Source organism: Neovison vison, chromosome X (genome assembly GCF_020171115.1).
Source record: "Neovison vison isolate M4711 chromosome X, ASM_NN_V1, whole genome shotgun sequence".
Taxonomy (NCBI): domain Eukaryota; kingdom Metazoa; phylum Chordata; class Mammalia; order Carnivora; family Mustelidae; genus Neogale; species Neogale vison.
In genome coordinates, this window is record NC_058105.1 from 117,982,635 (window position 1) to 118,000,780 (window position 18,146).

At 43.1% G+C, this 18,146-nt stretch overlaps 1 protein-coding gene across 4 annotated transcripts; it reads right to left on the minus strand.

Moving 5' to 3' along the window:
* Positions 1-3,445: 3,445 nt before the first annotated feature.
* Positions 3,446-16,905, minus strand: SCML1 (Scm polycomb group protein like 1). 4 transcript variants are annotated; one of them, XM_044234789.1, is made up of 8 exons: positions 16,842-16,905; positions 12,903-13,051; positions 11,574-11,654; positions 11,018-11,095; positions 7,994-8,098; positions 7,053-7,593; positions 6,753-6,904; positions 3,446-5,118 (listed from the first exon to the last, which is right to left on the minus strand). In XM_044234789.1, exons 2-8 carry the CDS (start codon positions 12,930-12,932, stop codon positions 4,984-4,986), a joined length of 1,122 nt encoding a protein of 373 aa, XP_044090724.1. In that variant the 5' UTR covers positions 12,933-13,051; positions 16,842-16,905; the 3' UTR covers positions 3,446-4,983. The 4 variants fall into 4 exon arrangements, with proteins under 4 accessions (XP_044090724.1, XP_044090725.1, XP_044090722.1 ...); XM_044234790.1 differs by lacking the exon at positions 16,842-16,905 and adding an exon at positions 16,513-16,531; XM_044234787.1 differs by lacking the exon at positions 16,842-16,905 and having other exon boundaries at positions 12,903-13,539.
* Between the last annotated feature and the right edge of the window lie 1,241 nt (positions 16,906-18,146).

Below are 18,146 nucleotides of genomic sequence, written 5' to 3' on the forward strand. Positions count from 1 at the left end.
CGTAAGCCCATGCCGATGGAGGCAATGCAAGATCCTATTACAGGGAAAGGTGGAGGCAAGAACTAGGAACGATAATATAACCAACCCCACGTGTAAGGGCTACGGAGAAGTCAGAGGAGCCAGGTGTGTGAGTGGAATGCGGGGAGGAGGGGATCCAGGAAGACCAGGACCAAGGAGGTCTTGAGTGTCTTGGGTTTTGCCATTAGGATCATGATATATGGTTGAGATTGCTGGCTATTTATCAAAGATCCAATTTTTGGTCTTCTTGGGCACAGACATTTCTGGTCACCATCAGTCTGCTGTGACCACATTGTCCTAAAGGAATAACTCTTTACGCTCATCTAATATCCACTGGGTAGCTGCCTTTCCTGGACTGACTCATACACGCCTTTTTACTGTTGGCTTCTCTTAGGCCGGATCTAAACAGGATCCATGCACGACATGTGGATGACGCGTCTTTAAGACTGTGTTCATCTACAATCGTGGCCACTTCCTCTTTCTTTTCTTTGTTGGGTGCAAGGAAATTGTTAAATGACCTGCTAAATGTGACGGCTTCTCTCCAGCATCAGCTGATGCCTAAAGACAAAACAGACGCTCGTGGCAAGAGCTTCTGCTTATGCTGTTGGCTACACTTTCACATTTCAGAGTCCCGAGAATTGCAAATTTCCGGCAGATCTGATTAGGTTGCTCCGTTTTCATTTGTGCTGTGGTTGTTACTGAGCTCAGACCAGGGCTGCCCTTTCTTGCTGGGCACTGGGCTCACGTCATCAGTCTTGAGTTCTCTGCTTCTTTGCTTTATCCTGTTCAAATAACTTGTTCAGCTTTTGAGAGCTAAAATTTTATGCCTTAACCCACCCACCTCTCCCCACCTCCTAACATCTATGGAATTAGCGACAGGGATGCCCATGGCATCTGATAAATAGGCCACCTTCTTCTCTCCCATTTGGTCCATTAAATGACGGCGGGTCTTATAGCCAAAGGAGGCTCATATCTGATTACATAAGGCCCTTCACTGTGGAACTTCTACTCCTCCCTCCCAACAGTGGGCAGCTTCTCTGGGGCAACCTGCTGAAGGAGGTAGACAAGTCCGGGTTTGAGAGGGCATATGCAACGTCCTACGTCTTCAGAACGGAAGTGGTTGGGTACAGAACCAGAAGCTTCTGCAGTCACTGGAGGGCAGGGGGCCAGGGCAATAGACATGGCTCCCAGAGATCCAGGCATTCAAGGGTTGCCAGGAAGCACCCCCATGGTTTCAGCCTCCTGTGTGTCTGACATGGGGAGGTCTCCAGATGACATCTGGTGGCCACTGGCCAAATGTACATCTGCCTTCTGCTGTGCCAAAGGCCTGTCCTGAGCAGCCACCAGAGGAAAACTGCTTCTGTTTACTCTGTGCCTTCTCCCTTGTGGGGGACTCTAACCCCCACTGTTGGCAAGGGGGCCTGGGAAATGCGGCCTCCAGACCACAAAAGGGAAAACTCAGCAAGACCGGGGCTGCGGGGCGTGTCAACACCAGCCAGCGCTCCAGAACACTGCATGTTGGTCAGTCCGTACATTCAAGGTGAAGGAGATTCATTTCTCTCACCTTCTCTAAACATAAAAAAGGTGTAATATATTCTTCCCTCTCTCACTGGATTGACTGCTGTGCCTTACGGAGTCTGCAGACCCCAGCCCCTGACATCGGTGAACTTGAGCACCACAGGCCCACCAAAGGCAAGTGCAACAGTGAGGCCACAGATGGGGTGGGGCTTCCTAGGACCGTAGCCTGCCTTGCCTGCCCCTTGCCCCTGAGGGGTTAGTTCTGAGAACAAACAAGCTTAGTTAAGTGCTTTGGCTCTTTAGCTGAAGTGCAGGACACAGTCACTGTAGTGTTAGGACACTGAGCCCTCGCAGTCGCCAGGAACTGGCTCACGTGCGCTATCATGAGCTTCCCGAGGCTCCTTTCCACGAACGCTGGGTTGCCAACGTATGGTGGAAGCAGCTTGCGGCAAGGAGTAGGTCTCTTACTCTTTATGGCTCACCACCACCCCCCTCCGGGTTGCCAGAGCCCCTGGAGCCGAAGCAGGTGGTCCCGCGTCCGGAGTTGCCTCTAGAAGAGCAAGGAGAGTGGGGACGCTCGGGCTGAGGACTCTCCGTGGAGAGCTGCTTTCAAGGTCCAGTTTCATCAACCTTCAGGGCAAAACGGGAAACGTCGGGGGGTCGAGAACGGAACCCCGTCTGCCATGCACTCTGAACGCAGGCCCCGGGCCGCACGTCCCCCGTGCCCGAGAGCCCTCCCTGGTTCGCTCCCTGGTTCGCTCCCTCGTTCCCTGGATGAGCCTCAGAGGACTGCGAAATACAAGCGGGTCCCAGCACCCCAGCGAAGCAGCAGCCCCGGAAGTTCAAACGTACTTCACTCACTCAGCCGACTGTGAATGCGACCCATTCGTAGCTCGGAAAGCGGGGCTTTTCCTCCCAACTACATCGTTCCTCGCATGAGGTTCAGTTCTTTTCTAGTCGTATTGCAGAAGGGCATGTCTTTTTCATGCCTGCAGAGGGGGCCTGGGTTTGAGTCTGGGAAGTCCCACCCTGGACACACACTCCGGAGCCGCCGCAACGATCAGAAATCACGCAAAGACGAAAGCAAACGCTCCATGCGCCCAGAGGGCTGCCGCGGTCAGCTTGCAGAATTCCGCCCACTGGTGCTGGAAGGATGGCCTGAGAGGCAGAACCAGAGGAAAGATCATTTTAAAAGCCCGGAGAGTTCCCGAGAGCCTAACGCGTTAGACGGTCCCTGGACTAGAAGTCGACAAACCGGATGGCCGAGAGCAAGCGGGTCTGAATCACCCAAGTCCCAGACAAGCACAGTGACACCCCGTTCCCGGCACTAGAGCATCAGCCCTGGAGGCTCGGTGGGGACCGTGTCAACCGGCAGACGTGCTGCTGCAGCGGGAGGAGTTTGTGGGCCTGAAGGCGTGGAGCAGAAGCTCCTGGCGTAGCCGAGAGGGGCAAGGGGTCAGAGCTGGGAGAGGGAGAGAGAGAGGGAGAGCTGAAGGCAGAAAGGCAGTGTGGCTCCTGGCCCCGGGTGACAGAAGAGCAGCCAGAACCGCCAGGCAGACGTAGGAGCTCGGGGACGGGGACAAGATATGCGGGGGCCCTGGCCTCTTCTAGTGCACTCGCATCCTCAGTACCACTGCGAGCGGCAAGTGCTGAGCACAGACACAGCTCGTGGATGGAACTTCGTGCTGCTCCCCTGGGGGCTCGTTTAAGGTCCTACAGGAGATCAGCCCTTCGCTGCTAGCGACCTGCTTACCTGTAGAATGAGGGCAAGTGTTGACACTCGACTATCTGGACGTGCACGTAGACAACCACAAGCTTGGTATAGCGTTTCTTTATCAACTCTAATACATTCGTACATTAATGTCATGTAGTGAAAGCAAACAAAATCAAATCTGAGGCTTTGACATTATTGTGGTTTTAAAACTTTATTGTATTTTAAAATCTGAAAACTGTAAAACATAGTATTCATATAAACACCTGAGGACTGTTCAACTGGGCACAGCATCTTCACACAATTTGAGAAGATCAAGTTTAAAATAGAATCTTGTCTTACAAGAAACAACATAAATGAGTAACATAAATAAAAGCACCTTTTAACAAGATGCTTTTAAGTCACATATGCCCAGTAAAGAATTGCATTTGTTTATAAAGCACACTTGGTTTTTGAAAAGGAAGATGTATATTTTTGCCCCTGGTGAACATTTTATTGGCATTTATAACAAATGGCTAATACACTTAGCACCAATTCTCACAGCTTATAAATATTATATCAAATGTTATATAACATAACAAGGTAATAAATAAGAAAACAATGAACAGGTTTCACTTAAACATTCTAATTTTCTAATTCTTAAAATAAATTCCAAAATGACAAATCAGAGCTAATATAGTTTTCAAAGTTTAGTAGGATAAATGGCTCAGAAAGCAAATGAACTAGAAACATTGCACAGGACAGAGAGCTTCCCTGTATGGAAATGCTGAAGAGTCAGCTGAGAGGTACTAGTGATGGCAGATGATGTGAATATTTTTAGCAGAATAAAAACATCTCACTGGATATAGTTCATCTTTACCTCTGTGAAGTGCAAAGTGCTATCCTTAAATTCAAAAAGAAGACTTACTTGTATGTATACTTCAGATATAGAATAAAATATAAATATGAAACAGTATCATTATGAACACAGAAAATAAAAATTTATCTTTCAAAAATTTGGACATAGGCATCTTTATAGAGAGATGGGAACAATGAGTGCCTAGTGAAATGTCCAAGCTTAGGTAAAATATGTTAAGTTGTAAACTAAGTATCTCTTGCATAAAATGACCGTTCTAACAATTTATCTAAAAATTGGTAAAAATACTTTAAGAAAGCTTGTAAGGTTGCCTTTTTCTCTTTAAATAGAAACAAATACAACATATATAGAAATAATAATAGAAAGGAAAATACTTTATATGACTTTCCCTTTTGGGAAGCTGGTAGAACATGAATAGAAGCTTGCAGTAACAAACATAAAAGATTTTAGAAAGATGCTATCTATAGTTGCATCTTTAAGTTTTCTTCTAAGGAAAATCCATGGATTTATTAGAGAGCTTTTCAGGCCCTGATATTTTCTCTTTGGAATTCAGCTGTTTTGGTTCCTTAGATAAAGATGAACAGAAATTAGAGGTGTTTCTGTTTCCTATGTGAAGTAAAATTGTAAACTATGCAATAAAAATAATAAAAAGATATAAAGAAAAATCTCCCAATCTAACAAACTTCTAACACTCACATGTTAAATGGCTTCTGAAAGAGTAGACCAGACTATAGTGGAGTTCTGAAATTCTAGACAGAACATAGTTTTAGAAGAACCTTCTACACAACAAAAACTTCTAAGGGCAGAAAAATGATTTTACACCAAGATGGCACTGGTCTCCCCTGAATGAAGATAGAGCTAAATTGACACAAACATGTTTTCAGTTGACAAAGAATTTTTCTTCTTTAAGCCTATCAATGTAGTGGCACAACTTCACGGCTGTCCCCAGCTTCAGCCCCATGTACTTAATCATCATGTCACTCTTAAGCAGTAGCAGAGCCTTTCCGTCAATGTCCTACAGACAGAAGGAGAGGACAGTGATTAGTTGATAGGTTCACATTTTATCAGAATGGTCCTTTCTTCATATTATATGAACATGTGATACCAATAATAGAGCAGCTCCTTCCAGATGTATATTCTCTGAGTATACACCTGCTTGAAGGAAACTATTAAAAATATAATTTGTACAATGAAGCATGGTTTGATCATTTATAAATTTACCTTGAATTTTAGGAAGAAAATTTAACCTAGTATCTTTTTAAAAACGTATATATTTATTTGAGAGAGAGAGGGTAAGCACAAAGTAAGGGGGGGCAGAGGGAGAGCAAGAAGGGGAGCCAGACACAAGGCTTGATCCCAGGACCCTGGGATCATGACCTGAGCCGAAGGAAGACACTTAACCAACTGAGCCACCCAGATGCCCCTAACCTAAAATCTTAAAAATGTCCTAAGCATCAAACTACCTACCTTTAAATATTGTGTTGAATAAAATACTGCATATCTATGACAGAGTAAAAACTGTGAATGGTAGAAATGGATTTCAGATGGCCATTAGTTATCTTAGAACAGCTTGGAATATGAGGGTGTTAGCATCCATACGAACTGTACACGTGCTATAGAGTGCTGTCTTGATGTTGAAAGCTAATCAGTTAGCTGTCTGAAGTTGATTAAATGCTTAAAAACTATTTTCTTGCCATATTAAAGAGGGTATGGCTACTAATTTTATTCATCAGGAAACACTACAAAAATATGACTTCATAGTCACAAGGCATCCTCCTCAAGTTCTTTACTAATAGTCTGACTGATGCTGCTGAAACATATTACTTCGTTTTTACAAGTTCTGGTCTAAAAATAAAACTGTACTGTCTGAAAAGACCTGAAACCCTTACAGTGCTGCCTTTGTCAGGCACTTTCTGTACTTTTCCTACTAAGTACAATAAAAATTAGAACTTATAGGGCGCCTGGGTGGCTCAGTGGGTTAAGCCGCTGCCTTCGGCTCAGGTCATGATCTCAGGGTCCTGGGATCGAGTCCCGCATCGGGCTCTCTGCTCAGTAGGGAGCCTGCTTCCCTCTCTCTCTGCCTGCCTCTCCATCTACTTGTGATTTCTCTCTGTCAAATAAATAAATAAAATCTTTAAAAAAATAATTAGAACTTATAAAAAAAGTAACCCATGATGTTACTTTGCAAACGGCATGAGGCTATCAGCACCCCAAACCATCAACAACCATGTAAGGTTAACAGAACTGAGCCAAACGGGATCAGTTGCTGGCTTCATTGGGCATCATAACAAAGAGGACAACCTGTCACACTGTTCCTATTTAAATCCAGCCTCTACCATTTAAGGAGCTAACTTTGGGCCAAGTAACCTTTCTCACATATGGAAAATCGGTTGCTAGGGTTCCCCCACCATCCACACTAATCGGTACCCAACTGAAGGGCCTGCACAGAGGTCATTCAAAAGCATTATGGCACGGGCACCTGGCTGGCTCAGTCCTACAGCATGCCACTCTTGACCTTGGGGTTGTGAGTTCAAGCCTCCCACTGGGTGTAGAGCTTACTGAAAGAAAGAAAGAAAGAAAGAAAGAAAGAAAGAAAGAAAGAAAGAAGCATGCATTATGGCAGGAAAACCAAATCAAAATATACATTACATGTTGCCTGAAAAGGTCAGCGATGGGGTTGAGTGTCTGAGGATCTGTTTGTTTCAGAAACTGGATCACTTCCTCCACAGACCAGGTTGAAGGGTCATCCGAGAAGCTTTGTTTTAGGATACCTGGCTCAGTTCCAATTGGTGAACTTGTAGCTTCAATGGGGGAAAAAGACAAATCAAACTTGACCTGATCATCATCCCAAAAGAAAAGATGTTAGGTAGGGAGAAATGCCCTTGCATCAAGGACGTTGAGGATTATAGATCAAATAGTGCTACTTGTCATGTGTCATTTCACACTCACCAAAGTTGGGCGGGATACAAAGAGATGAGGCAGTATGGCCGAGGCACTTATTTTCCATTAGAGCTGGGTAAGTCATCATCTCAGGGTTATGCGTCGGACTGGGCTCACCTTGACCCAGAATGGATCCGGGTGCTACTGTACAAGCTCGAGTAGGTGAGAACATGTGGCTGCTATTGGGCCCTGGGCTGGGATAGTAGGGCACAATAGTAGAGGAGCCCTGAATCGGATCATCAGGTGTGAAATATGGCTGGTATGAATGTGATGAATACGCGGAGGGAAGTGTTGGACTCTGGCTCAGATTCGGCTCCTGCTCCTGGAGGTATGACTCTGGATCCCGTTCTGGGGACCCCACCTCTGAATGGTAGGGTGATCCTATAGGATTGCTCGGGGAATCATTTGGGGGCCTTTCCACCGGCATAGTTGGGCTATAACTTTCAGGGTAAGAGAATGAAGAAGGAGGTTCCTTCTTCCTCATTTTCTGCAATCTGATCTTTCTGGAAAGCAGGTAATTATAATTTTTATAAGCATATCCAAGTGGCTTCTGAAATGACACAAACCCAGCATAAACTAACTGTCAGTGAGTAAAAAAGGAAATAAAGTAAGTAGTAAATATAAATCTTTTTTCAGGAAATACTGCTTTACATTACTAAATATATATGCTCTATTTTGATTATATGATTTTTGTTCCTCTTCAACCCTACATTTTAACTGAATTTTATACATTGTGTTTATAAACGTAAAACTATTCATTGTCATACACTTCTCAAACCTAAACTTAAGCATTTTCCCAACAAGTTTCAGTCTCCCATCTGCTGCTACAGCAAGAATCATTTGGCCTTGCTAATCTCATAGTTAATAGTTCTCTCTCATTTCTAACTCAATGGCATCTTTAGAAGCAAGAGGTCTATTGCAGTTGTGAAAATATCTTTGTTAATACTCACGCGATTCTGCCACAGTGATTTCACACGAAAACGGTGGATTTTTGAAACTTTTCCATGAATGACATCAAATTTCTTATCCAGGTTTTGAATAGCATCATAGATGACCTATTACAATATAAGCTATTAATAGTTTCTATTCTAAAAGTAACATAAGAATACCAATAAGCCAAATTTTGACTGCTAGAAACAAAGAACAGTTCTCAAGCTGTCAGAACCAGATGCCTGGTTTTGGTGACACAGAGCGGAGCTGATGGAGATAAGGAGCCCAACCTCCTACTCACAACTCCAGGCCATGCGGGCATTTTAAAAAGCTTTAATACTGGAAAGTAAATGTACCACCATTCTTATAAGCCACCATATTTATGATGGAGTCGTTTTATATCAAGGAAGGGGCTATTTTAGGAAAGAAAGCTTCAAATCTGCTAAAAAGGCCGAAGAGCCTCTTTCCATATAACCATGGTGAGAATTCAGAGGCAGTGGGCATCCTGTGCTGGAAAGAACAGTGAGCCAAATAGAACAGACGTGACTTTTGGCTTCAAAGTATTTCAAAGGTAATCAACAATTAACCTTATAAAATCTTCCAGTATATGTTCCCTATTGGCCAACCAGGTATGTGGCTAAAAAAAAACCTGAGAATTTTTCAAATACACAGAAATTTTATTCAGGCCAAAAATACACTTAAGCAGGAGGCCAGGACCATTTCCTTATTCATTCACTCAAACATTTATTGAGGGCCTACTTACTACCTCTTGGAACTGCTTTGCTAGGTGCTGGGACTGTGGACAGAAAGGAAAACAACGAGAGCCTGCCCTAAGGAAAAGCCAGGTGAGTCGGGGAGAGAGGATTTCAATAAAGTGATGGGCAGCCTAAAAGCAGTGGTTTTCAAAGTGTGGTCTTGGACCAGTAGCATCAATGTCTCCTACTGGCTTGTCGGAAATGCCCCATCACCCACATCACACCTGCTAAATCGGGAACTCTGAGAGCAGGGGCAGCGATCTGCTTTCACGAGCCCTCTAGGTGGTTCTGGTGCATGATCAAGTGACCCAATGACGGACAGCACCGAGGTGAACCGTGCAGGCTTTAGGGGAACACGCCTGGGTGCAAGGACTAGCGTTCTGCAGCTTATCAGCTGTGTGACCTTGGGTGAGTCACTTAACTTCTCTGTGCCTTAATTTCCTCATGTATAGAATCCAGATGAGAACCTCAGAGTTCTCTCAAGGACAAAGCTAGGCGCTGTGGTGTGTTAGTATTCCCATCCTAACAACAATACTACATGACAACGCTCCCAGTAGTGCTCAACCATCCATCAATAGTTATATTATTGTTGTGACTCTGATGGCTATGACACAGGTAAGAATGGGAGGCCACGTGTGCACAGAACAGGAAGACCTAACCCAGGCTACCAGTCGTGGCAGTGTTGTCAGAGGAGCTGTCCCCACTGAGGATTAAAAGACGAGACGGTGTTCACCAGGTAAAGATGCATGGAAGGGCAGAGAGGGCAGAAGGAACAGTAGATTCAAAATACCCAGAGAGAACACAGAAGTCAGATGTGTAGACAGTGAACATAAATGACGTTCAAAGAGCTGGGTGTCTTAAGGGAAGGAGAGAGAAGGCGTGACAGAAAGAGGGATGGGAGGCCCCAAGCGGAGGGGAAGCTGTGGGAGGGGATGCGGAGAGTGACAGAGGCGGAAGCCGAAGGGCCAGGAGGTGGCCACGGACGAAGGGAAGCGTCCTGGCACAGGGAAAGAGGCTCAGAGGCAGAAAACAGCACCGCCTTCGCCTTATAGAGGGAGATGCCCGAAGGACAGATCCCAGCCTAGTGGCTGGCTGTGGGGAGAGGAATTGCGACTCAGAGGGATTTGGGCCTCACGCTCCACCCCACCTTGGCCTTCCTGAAATAAGAAGCGAGGGCCGGGCCCTCCGGAGCTTGTGGGGGACGGAGAGGGAGCTGACCAGAGTGCTGGCGAAGGGCCACGGGACAGTGAGGGATCCCGGCAGGCGCCCCCTCTGCTTCCCAGCCTGCACAGGGCTGGACTCTTCCTGAAGAGGACACTGGGCAAGGACAGAAGAAGAAAAGATGGAAGTGTACAGCGACCGGTCTAGCCCGGTAAGGGAAGGGGTTGAAGAAAGGAGAGAGCTCGCACACCGGGAGAAACGGGGAGGATCCCCGATGGTCTGTTTTGGGGCTGTGATGGGACACTGGGCCCTTCCCCTCCTCCACGTTCTAGCTCACCACATCTTGCACCATCGCTCAGAAAGAAGGCCCTGGCAGAGCAGTGGCAGCCCAGGGGTCGTGGGTGCGTACATGAGGCAGGCCGGGAATGGCCCCGCTGGAAATCAGAAACCCCCCCCTTTCACTGCCCACCCTCCGTACCTCCTTCCCCAAAGACCTGCTATGTTCCTTTGAAGCAGTCCACTTCTGCTCTCAGTAACAGTGATAAAGACTCACCTAAACACGCTTTACTTAGGTGGGGTAGCTCATCTTAATCCAACAAACTTTGTATGTTAACAACTACTTTTTAAAAAATAAACTTCCATTACCTCTAGAGGATGCAGCTCACAAAATCCTTGATGATTACCCCCATCAATCTCTACCAGCATGCTCACTTTTACAAAATCCCCTCAAAACTACATAAGGTATACTCTTTAAAAAACAACAGTATGCTGCCATTTTTTCAATTGAGAAATCTCAACAATGTATTTAGACACATACTAATTTTTTTCTATATCAATTTCTTTCAAAGATTTTGTAAGGAAAATTATTCAATATCAAATAATATAACATACATTTCTTCAGTTAATGGCTTTTAAAACAAAGCTATAAAACGTACATATTGGTATTTCAAAATTTTCACCTGGAGGTGCTATTCTAACTATAAATTATTAAAAATTATTACAATGAAGGGATAATGTTAGGTAATTTAATATAGCAAAATTTCAATTAATTGTATACTTTTACATGAGATAAAGGGAATTTTAACTTAGTATTTCAGTAAACTAGATTTGAGAAACAGAATTTTGTACCTGACAATGATTGAGGACATCCATAATAGTTTTTTGTTGTTCTTCATTGTAGGATGTGTCAGACATCACAGTTTCCTGCTAATATTTTAAAAGTTAGGTAGTTAATGCTTTACTTTTATAAGAGCCAAATTCAACACCAGGAGGAAAAAAACACTTTACATTTATCTATTTAAATTGTTTTTATTTGTCACCAACTTTTCAAAAGGATCCAGAAGTCTTAATCTCAAGCAGAAACAAAATAAAGTCACATTAATACGAAAATGAAAATGACAACTGCTAATTGAGAGAGGAAATAAAAATTTATTATATCAGAAGGACCTAGGTTTCAAATTTTGTACTAAAAATGAGTATAAACTGCTCTGAACTTCCTACTACCTAAGGAAAAGGGAAGTAAAATGGTTATATGGTTACTGTCTAATGAAAGGAAGCAAACAAGTTCAGGAGAGACCTGGGTATGAGTTTAGAGGAACTCCACAGTATATGAAGAACTTAAACCTTTTTCTTTAAAATGGTTAAGTGTTAATATATCTGGCAAGTGGCAATTAACATTACTTACATTATTGACATATGCAGTATTTGGTTCATATGCATAAAGAACAGTGTTATCATCATCATAAGCAGGTATTCGTGTTCTTATCTAAGGAAGATGTATTAACAAATTAAAAGGAAAGATGAAAGATAGAACTGAAAGAAAAACTGAGGACTTCAATTTCACTTTTAAGATGCTCCAAAAACTATTGGTGAATATCAAAGGACGTTTGTCCACTGTAAATACTATGACTACATGAAAAGATGTACTTGCAAAACTGTTTTCTCATCATCTGAACTTAAGGGATCATTGAAGATATCATTTACATTTAAGATACCATTGAGCTTAACCTCTTGTGTAACTCAGGGTTGAAAGACTAGTCTAGGAATCTGGCACCAGAACTGCTGCAAACCTAAGTATTTTTAACCATGAACAAGGAAACAGGTTACATGGCTTTTGATTTTTAAATAATCCAACAGTGCCACTCTGTGGACAGAAGAAGAAACACTTAAGCATCTACTTTTCTTGATAAATTAATCACCTTAAAACTTTTTTGATAGGACAGTTTATAAATAAATGAATATACAACAAATAAGCATTAGATTTCATTTAAATACAGTGTTCTAAGAATGAATTATAAACTATAGGAATAATGTTAAAAGAAAGACAGAAGCTATGTAGTCTTTGTTTCAAAAAGCATAACCAAAACAATATGGAAAGGGCTATAGATTAGTTCTATTACCATGTATATTGGTATATGCCAACGCTATACAAGTTGGTAAATGCCAACATGTATAGTGCCTTATGCTTTTCAAACTTCTTTCACATACTTATGTCAGAAAGCAATTCTCAGTAGGCAGTTAACATTATGTCCAAAAATGAAAAGATACTGGGGCTGACAGAAGTTCAGAGAATTGCCCACAGCACTTAGGTGGCATTAACACCCACATCCTTATTTAAGTAAAGAAATGCTTTTTCTGGTAAGCCAAATTATATATAGTTTAATAATCTATATTTTTACTTACCCCTTCAGGAATCAAGAAACAGCAGAATGTGACAGAATTGTACAACAGCACAATCAAACACAATCAAACAAACAAACATCACTGTTTGGCAAGATTTTCATAGAGTTACTTAAATTAACCCTATGAGCTAGCAGAGCAGCTCCTGAGTATTTACCTGATAGAAATGCTAGTTCACAAAAAACTTGTACATGAATGTTTGTCACAGCTTTATAGACCACTGTCAAAGCTCATGAAGTTATTTCTGAATTCCACTCAATGAAATTAAATTCCATTTAGAAAAGAAATAGAGCACAGTGAAAAGAACAAAAACAGATTTATTTGAAATACAAACCACATCAGCTTCACTGGAGCCGCTAGACATCTTTTTTGAGCAACAGCAGCATTCCACCTCCTCGGAGTGGGCCCTACTTGTATTTAAACTTGCTGGTGGGTTTATTTGTGAAACTGCCTGGTCACCCAGGGCTGGTAAACCACCTACTCCTAAAAAGCAAGACATAAAAAAGTTAACTTCGCACATTACCATCATCAACTTAACAGGGCTATGTTCTCCAAATGCCAACTCAAACTAAACCAGAGTCTTGGCTGAATTTTAGAGTAACTCTTCCAGGAGTGACTTAGAATAAACCTTTAAAAACTGAAGAGCTATGTTGTCACACCTAGATATAAGGATCAAGATCACGCATAAATTCTAAATTGTGAAGTAAATACTTTACAACTGAAAGGCTACAGAGTAAATGCTGGAAAAAATGAACAAGAGAGCACAATTCCTAACTGCTTTTCGCAAGGCACTGAGGGGCACTTGGATGGCTCACTCAGTTGAGTGTTGGACCCTTGGTTTCAGTTCAGGTCATGATCTCAGAGTTGTGAGACTTGAGTCCTGTGTCTGCTTGGGCTTCTCGTGCATTGCCCCTCCCCCTGCTAGTGCTGTCTGTCTCTCTCCTTCAGATAACTAAATCTTTAAAATTAAAAAAAAATTCTCTTTCTTTCTCTCCCCCCCCCAACACTTAGGCTCTCTCTCTCAAAACAAAAAACAAAAAACAAAAAACAAACAAAAAAACACCCCAAAACCTCCAATTTCAGGTATAACTTCAATTTTTGTTTTTTAAATCATTTGTTTTATTCTGATTATAAGACTAATAATAAATAATGAAACTGTTGTGTTTTCATACAAAGGAAGCCTACAGAGCAATGAGAACGAACCAACTCTTGCTACACATGAGGAGAATCTCACAACCATAAACATGCATAAAAGTCAGACCAAAAGAGAACATACTATATGATTCCATTGATCTAAACCTCAAAAACAGGCAAAAATAATCAATAGTGGGATAAGTCTTCCCAAACCAATACCTTTAGATATACTGTAGTCACTCTAACAAGTTTCTCGTTTTCTATCTTGCAGATGGGCCATGATCTACGTAAGCAGTCCCCAGTTAACAGATATCTGACGAAGAACACTGTGGAGCAGTCTCGCACCTCTACCTGAACTCTCAAGGGGTAAGAATATTGAATTCAAATTTCCCAACTCTGATAGTATTTCCTATAATCTCATTGTATTTCTAACAATTTTGTTTGATATTTTATATGTGTAATTTTTCATTACATATGTTTTACTATAGAAAATTTAGAATATACCACAAGGTACAGATAGTGATACCAAACAGATTTTATAGCCGACCCTGTGCCAGGCAAGGTTCTAAGCACTTGTTAACTCATTAGTATTCCTGACAACCTTGTGGGGCAGGCTCTGTTATTTTATCCCCATTTTTCTTAAGAGAAAATTGAGGCTAAGCAAGTTTAAATAATTTATCCAGATCTCATAGCTAGTAACTGGTGCAGTTTGGCTCCAGAATCAATGGGCTTTACTTACTCATTATTAAAACCACCTGGAATCCCTTCTCTAACATTATTAAAATAAAACCCGAACTCCTACAATAGCCTCCATGGTCCTTACACAGTCAGAAGTCTCCACACCCTCAAGTGAGATCACCTTTTACCACTTGTTCCCTTGTTCTTAGCCTAAAATATTTACTTTCTGGCCTTTTATAGACAAAGTTTGCCACCACCGTTATAGACTCTTAAAATCAGACAATTCTCTACTGGATAATTACACTGCAGCCCAAACTTGGCTATAGTTAGACATAGATGCAGCAGATATTGAATCCACGACTAGACTCCAGACATTTCTACCTCTGTGGCACATTTCTAAATCACCAATGTTGCACTCTTTGAACCTCTCACTCCTGTCATGACCTCTACCCACAAAATACCCTGCTGGTTCTCCACCTAGGAAAACCTATTCAACTTCAAAGCTCAACTCAAGTTCCATCTCCACAAAGCAAAGGTGCTAAGTCATCCCGTCCAAAAGTGACACTGCTTTCCCCAAAGTACCAGAACACTCACACAGTAATGCTTTTGAGGTCATCGTTACAGAAAAGGAAACATCAAACAGCCTAAAGACCTTAGGTTTGGGGCCAGAATACCTCGGTTTTAGATCCCAGCTCCTCCACTTATCAGTTACGTGACTTCCCTGTGCTTTTTTTTTTTTTAATCTGTAAAATGGCGATAATAGTACAGACCTCACACAGAGTTATGAGGATTAAATGAATTAATACACGTCAAGCGCTCACCATCACGACCGGCATAGCAAAGGCACCCACTGTTCGCAACTGTTATTTCATTATTCGGGTATTCATAACCTCCTCCCAACAGAACTATCTGTCATGGAGCACACGGACAATAAATACTCAGGGTCAAAACATGTAATTTTCATTCACATTGCACCTGTATACTGCAGATATACAACCATTTCTGGTAAACAAATTTTAAACACCAGGACATAATGCAAAGAACTGGACTTTAAAAATACTTTAATCCATATCCAAATTGCAAATTTTGCTATTTTGCTTCAAGCAGGTATTTAACCTCTCTGTGCCTCAATTTCTAAACTCGTGAAGTTGGAATAATTTCTACTTCACAGAGCTGTGTAAGACCAAATTATACAGTTAAGCACTGAGAATCATGTCTGGTTCACAGCAAGCACAGCATCAATTTTAGTTCCTTTCCCTTCTTTTCATAAAAAAGTTTCTGCAACAATTTCTTAGAGCCCAATCATGACTGGATTATGCAAAACTAATTAAAATAACTCATTAAACTCAAAATCCCGCAAAATGAGTTTACTTAAAATGAAGCTCATTTGTATTTTACCACAGAAAACCCAAACTCTTGATAACATAAGAACAAGAAGCCATCTGATTTTTAAAAAGGCTTTTTAAAAGGCATTTTTAAAGGCATTTCAAAGGCTTTTTAAAAGGCATTTCAAAGGCATTTTTCAAAAAAGTCATTTGAAGATTCAGCTTCCAAGGTTCCAAAGCATTCACTTATCTCATCAACTGACTGAAAATGTTAAGGCTGAAAATAGCGTTTCACCCGACCACTACTCTACTGTCCGTATCGAACTTAACCGACCACAAAGTTGCCCGATGGAAGATAATGCCGCCCAAACTGAATCCCATCACCCAGCACTGAATCGAGCCCATGCCCTGTTTTTATGGAACGCCATGAAGAAAAACTGCTTGTAAAATCACTGTTTGTAAGTATTAACGCAGTTTAAAACTCTAGAGCAGTCCTAATTTGGGGAGAGCGAGAGGAGGGAACGAAGCGATCACTAACGAAGTTATCAAACAATCATGCCTTTATTTTCTTTTGCCTCGGCGTTTATATAGATATATATTCTATATAAAATAAACCAGGAAGACTGCACGGTCATTGATCAAACGAGGTTACCAACAAAGCCTCAAAATCAACGTTTCAATCTCAAAAAAAAATGTTCCAACGAATCAACTCGCTAGTTCATCAGTTCTTTAAACTCAAAATTCTATATAAAGTCTCAAAGTCTCGGTAGTTCCTCGCTCCGCGCCCCGCCCCCCCGCCCAACACACCTTCGCTGAGGCAGCGAACGCACGGAAAACGAACTACTTCTCTCAGAAAGTCAGCACAAAGTACTCAAAAAGCCGCCAAATCTCAAAAGCACAGAACCGCGGCTCTCCGAGACAGGAGGTGGGAACCACCCTGAACCACCCCCTCAGCGCGCCATCCCGAAAATCAAGTTCTTTTCCTTCCCTCAGGACAAATCCTGTCCGGTCCCGCCCCCCCCCCCGCTCCGCCCCGGAGCTTCCCAACCGTCAAACCAAACCGTACCTCAGCGGTTTTTCGCGCACAACCGAGGGGCAAGAAAGTTCAAGGGAGGAAAAAGTGCCGCTACACAGACCTGTTCTGTCATCAGCACCTGCCACACTGCCCGCCGAAGGGCCCGAGCCCCGATTAATGTCAGCCAGCTTTCCGGAGTATCAACGGCCTAAGACCGTTAACTTCCACAGCTTCACGAACCGTCCTCCCACCGGAAGTCGCGCTCGACCATATGAGGCGTTTGCCTCGAGGACCCCGGAAGCTCGGGAATACGCGCGTATCCGGGAGCACGCGGCACGCTTCGTGCTATTCACACGGCTCTTAACCAATCCGGCAAGCGCCTGCGCAAAGTTGGGTGTTGGGGATAAAGGAACGTTGCTAGGGAGACAGCCGAGGGGAGGGGCTTTGCTTCCCATTGCGCGTCCGGCAGTGCCCGCCCCTGAGCGTCTCTAGCTGGGCGTGCCAGTTCAGATTTCCGCTCGCAAAAGCTGGTGGGATTGGGACCCGGTACTAGAACAGAGGCGCGAGCCTCAGATGCTGAGATGTGTTTCTGCGGCTGCGCAGGGGTGCTGGCGCGCACGCGCGGGTTTTTCCTTCCAGCGCTGGAGACGCTTCGTGGAGAAGGCTCTGCGGCGTGAGGCTGCCGGTTGCCTGGCCTGCCCACTGTCATTGGTTGGTTTTCGAAAATTTTGTTTTTTTAAGTGTAATTCTGTCTCTCTCCTTACTATCACAGACGTCGACTTTGGCTCTGTCCTAGGTGTGCTTGTCTTTGCTGGAATTCGAAGGAGACGGGCTGGGGCTTTAGTTGTGGAGGCTTGGTACAAACGGGGGAAAGTTACTTTAAAAAGTTGTTACATCGTGGAGAGGTAACATAGACCCTGGAGCCAGATTTACAGGGGTTCACCCCAGCCCCAACATTTCGTCTTTCCATGGCTTTGGGAGAGTCAGGTAATGGCTCTGAGCTTGCGTTTCCCCGTCTGTAAAATGGGCACAATGTGGGGAGTACATGAGTTGGAGTAAGCAAAGCACTTAGAACACTATCCAGGACATAAATTTGCTATATTATAAAAGGCACATGACATTTATGTAGTGGCGTATTGTAATACGTAGATTGAGGCTGCCCATCTTCGGAACAAGGCACAGTCTTGAGTAATTATTAGAAGCAAAGCAGGTGAGGGTTGTAAAGTAAAGCCATAAATTTTTTCCTGGCTCGCAGAGGAGCTACAAGGAAAGTATAGTAGCTGTTGGCAATTTATTCTTCTCTCAAATACAAAACGAGATTAGAGTGGCACCTGGCTGGCCTAGTTAGAGCGTGTGTGATCTCGGTTGTGAGTTGGAGCCCCACATTGGGTGTTGAGATTACTTTTTAAAAAATCTAAAAAAAACC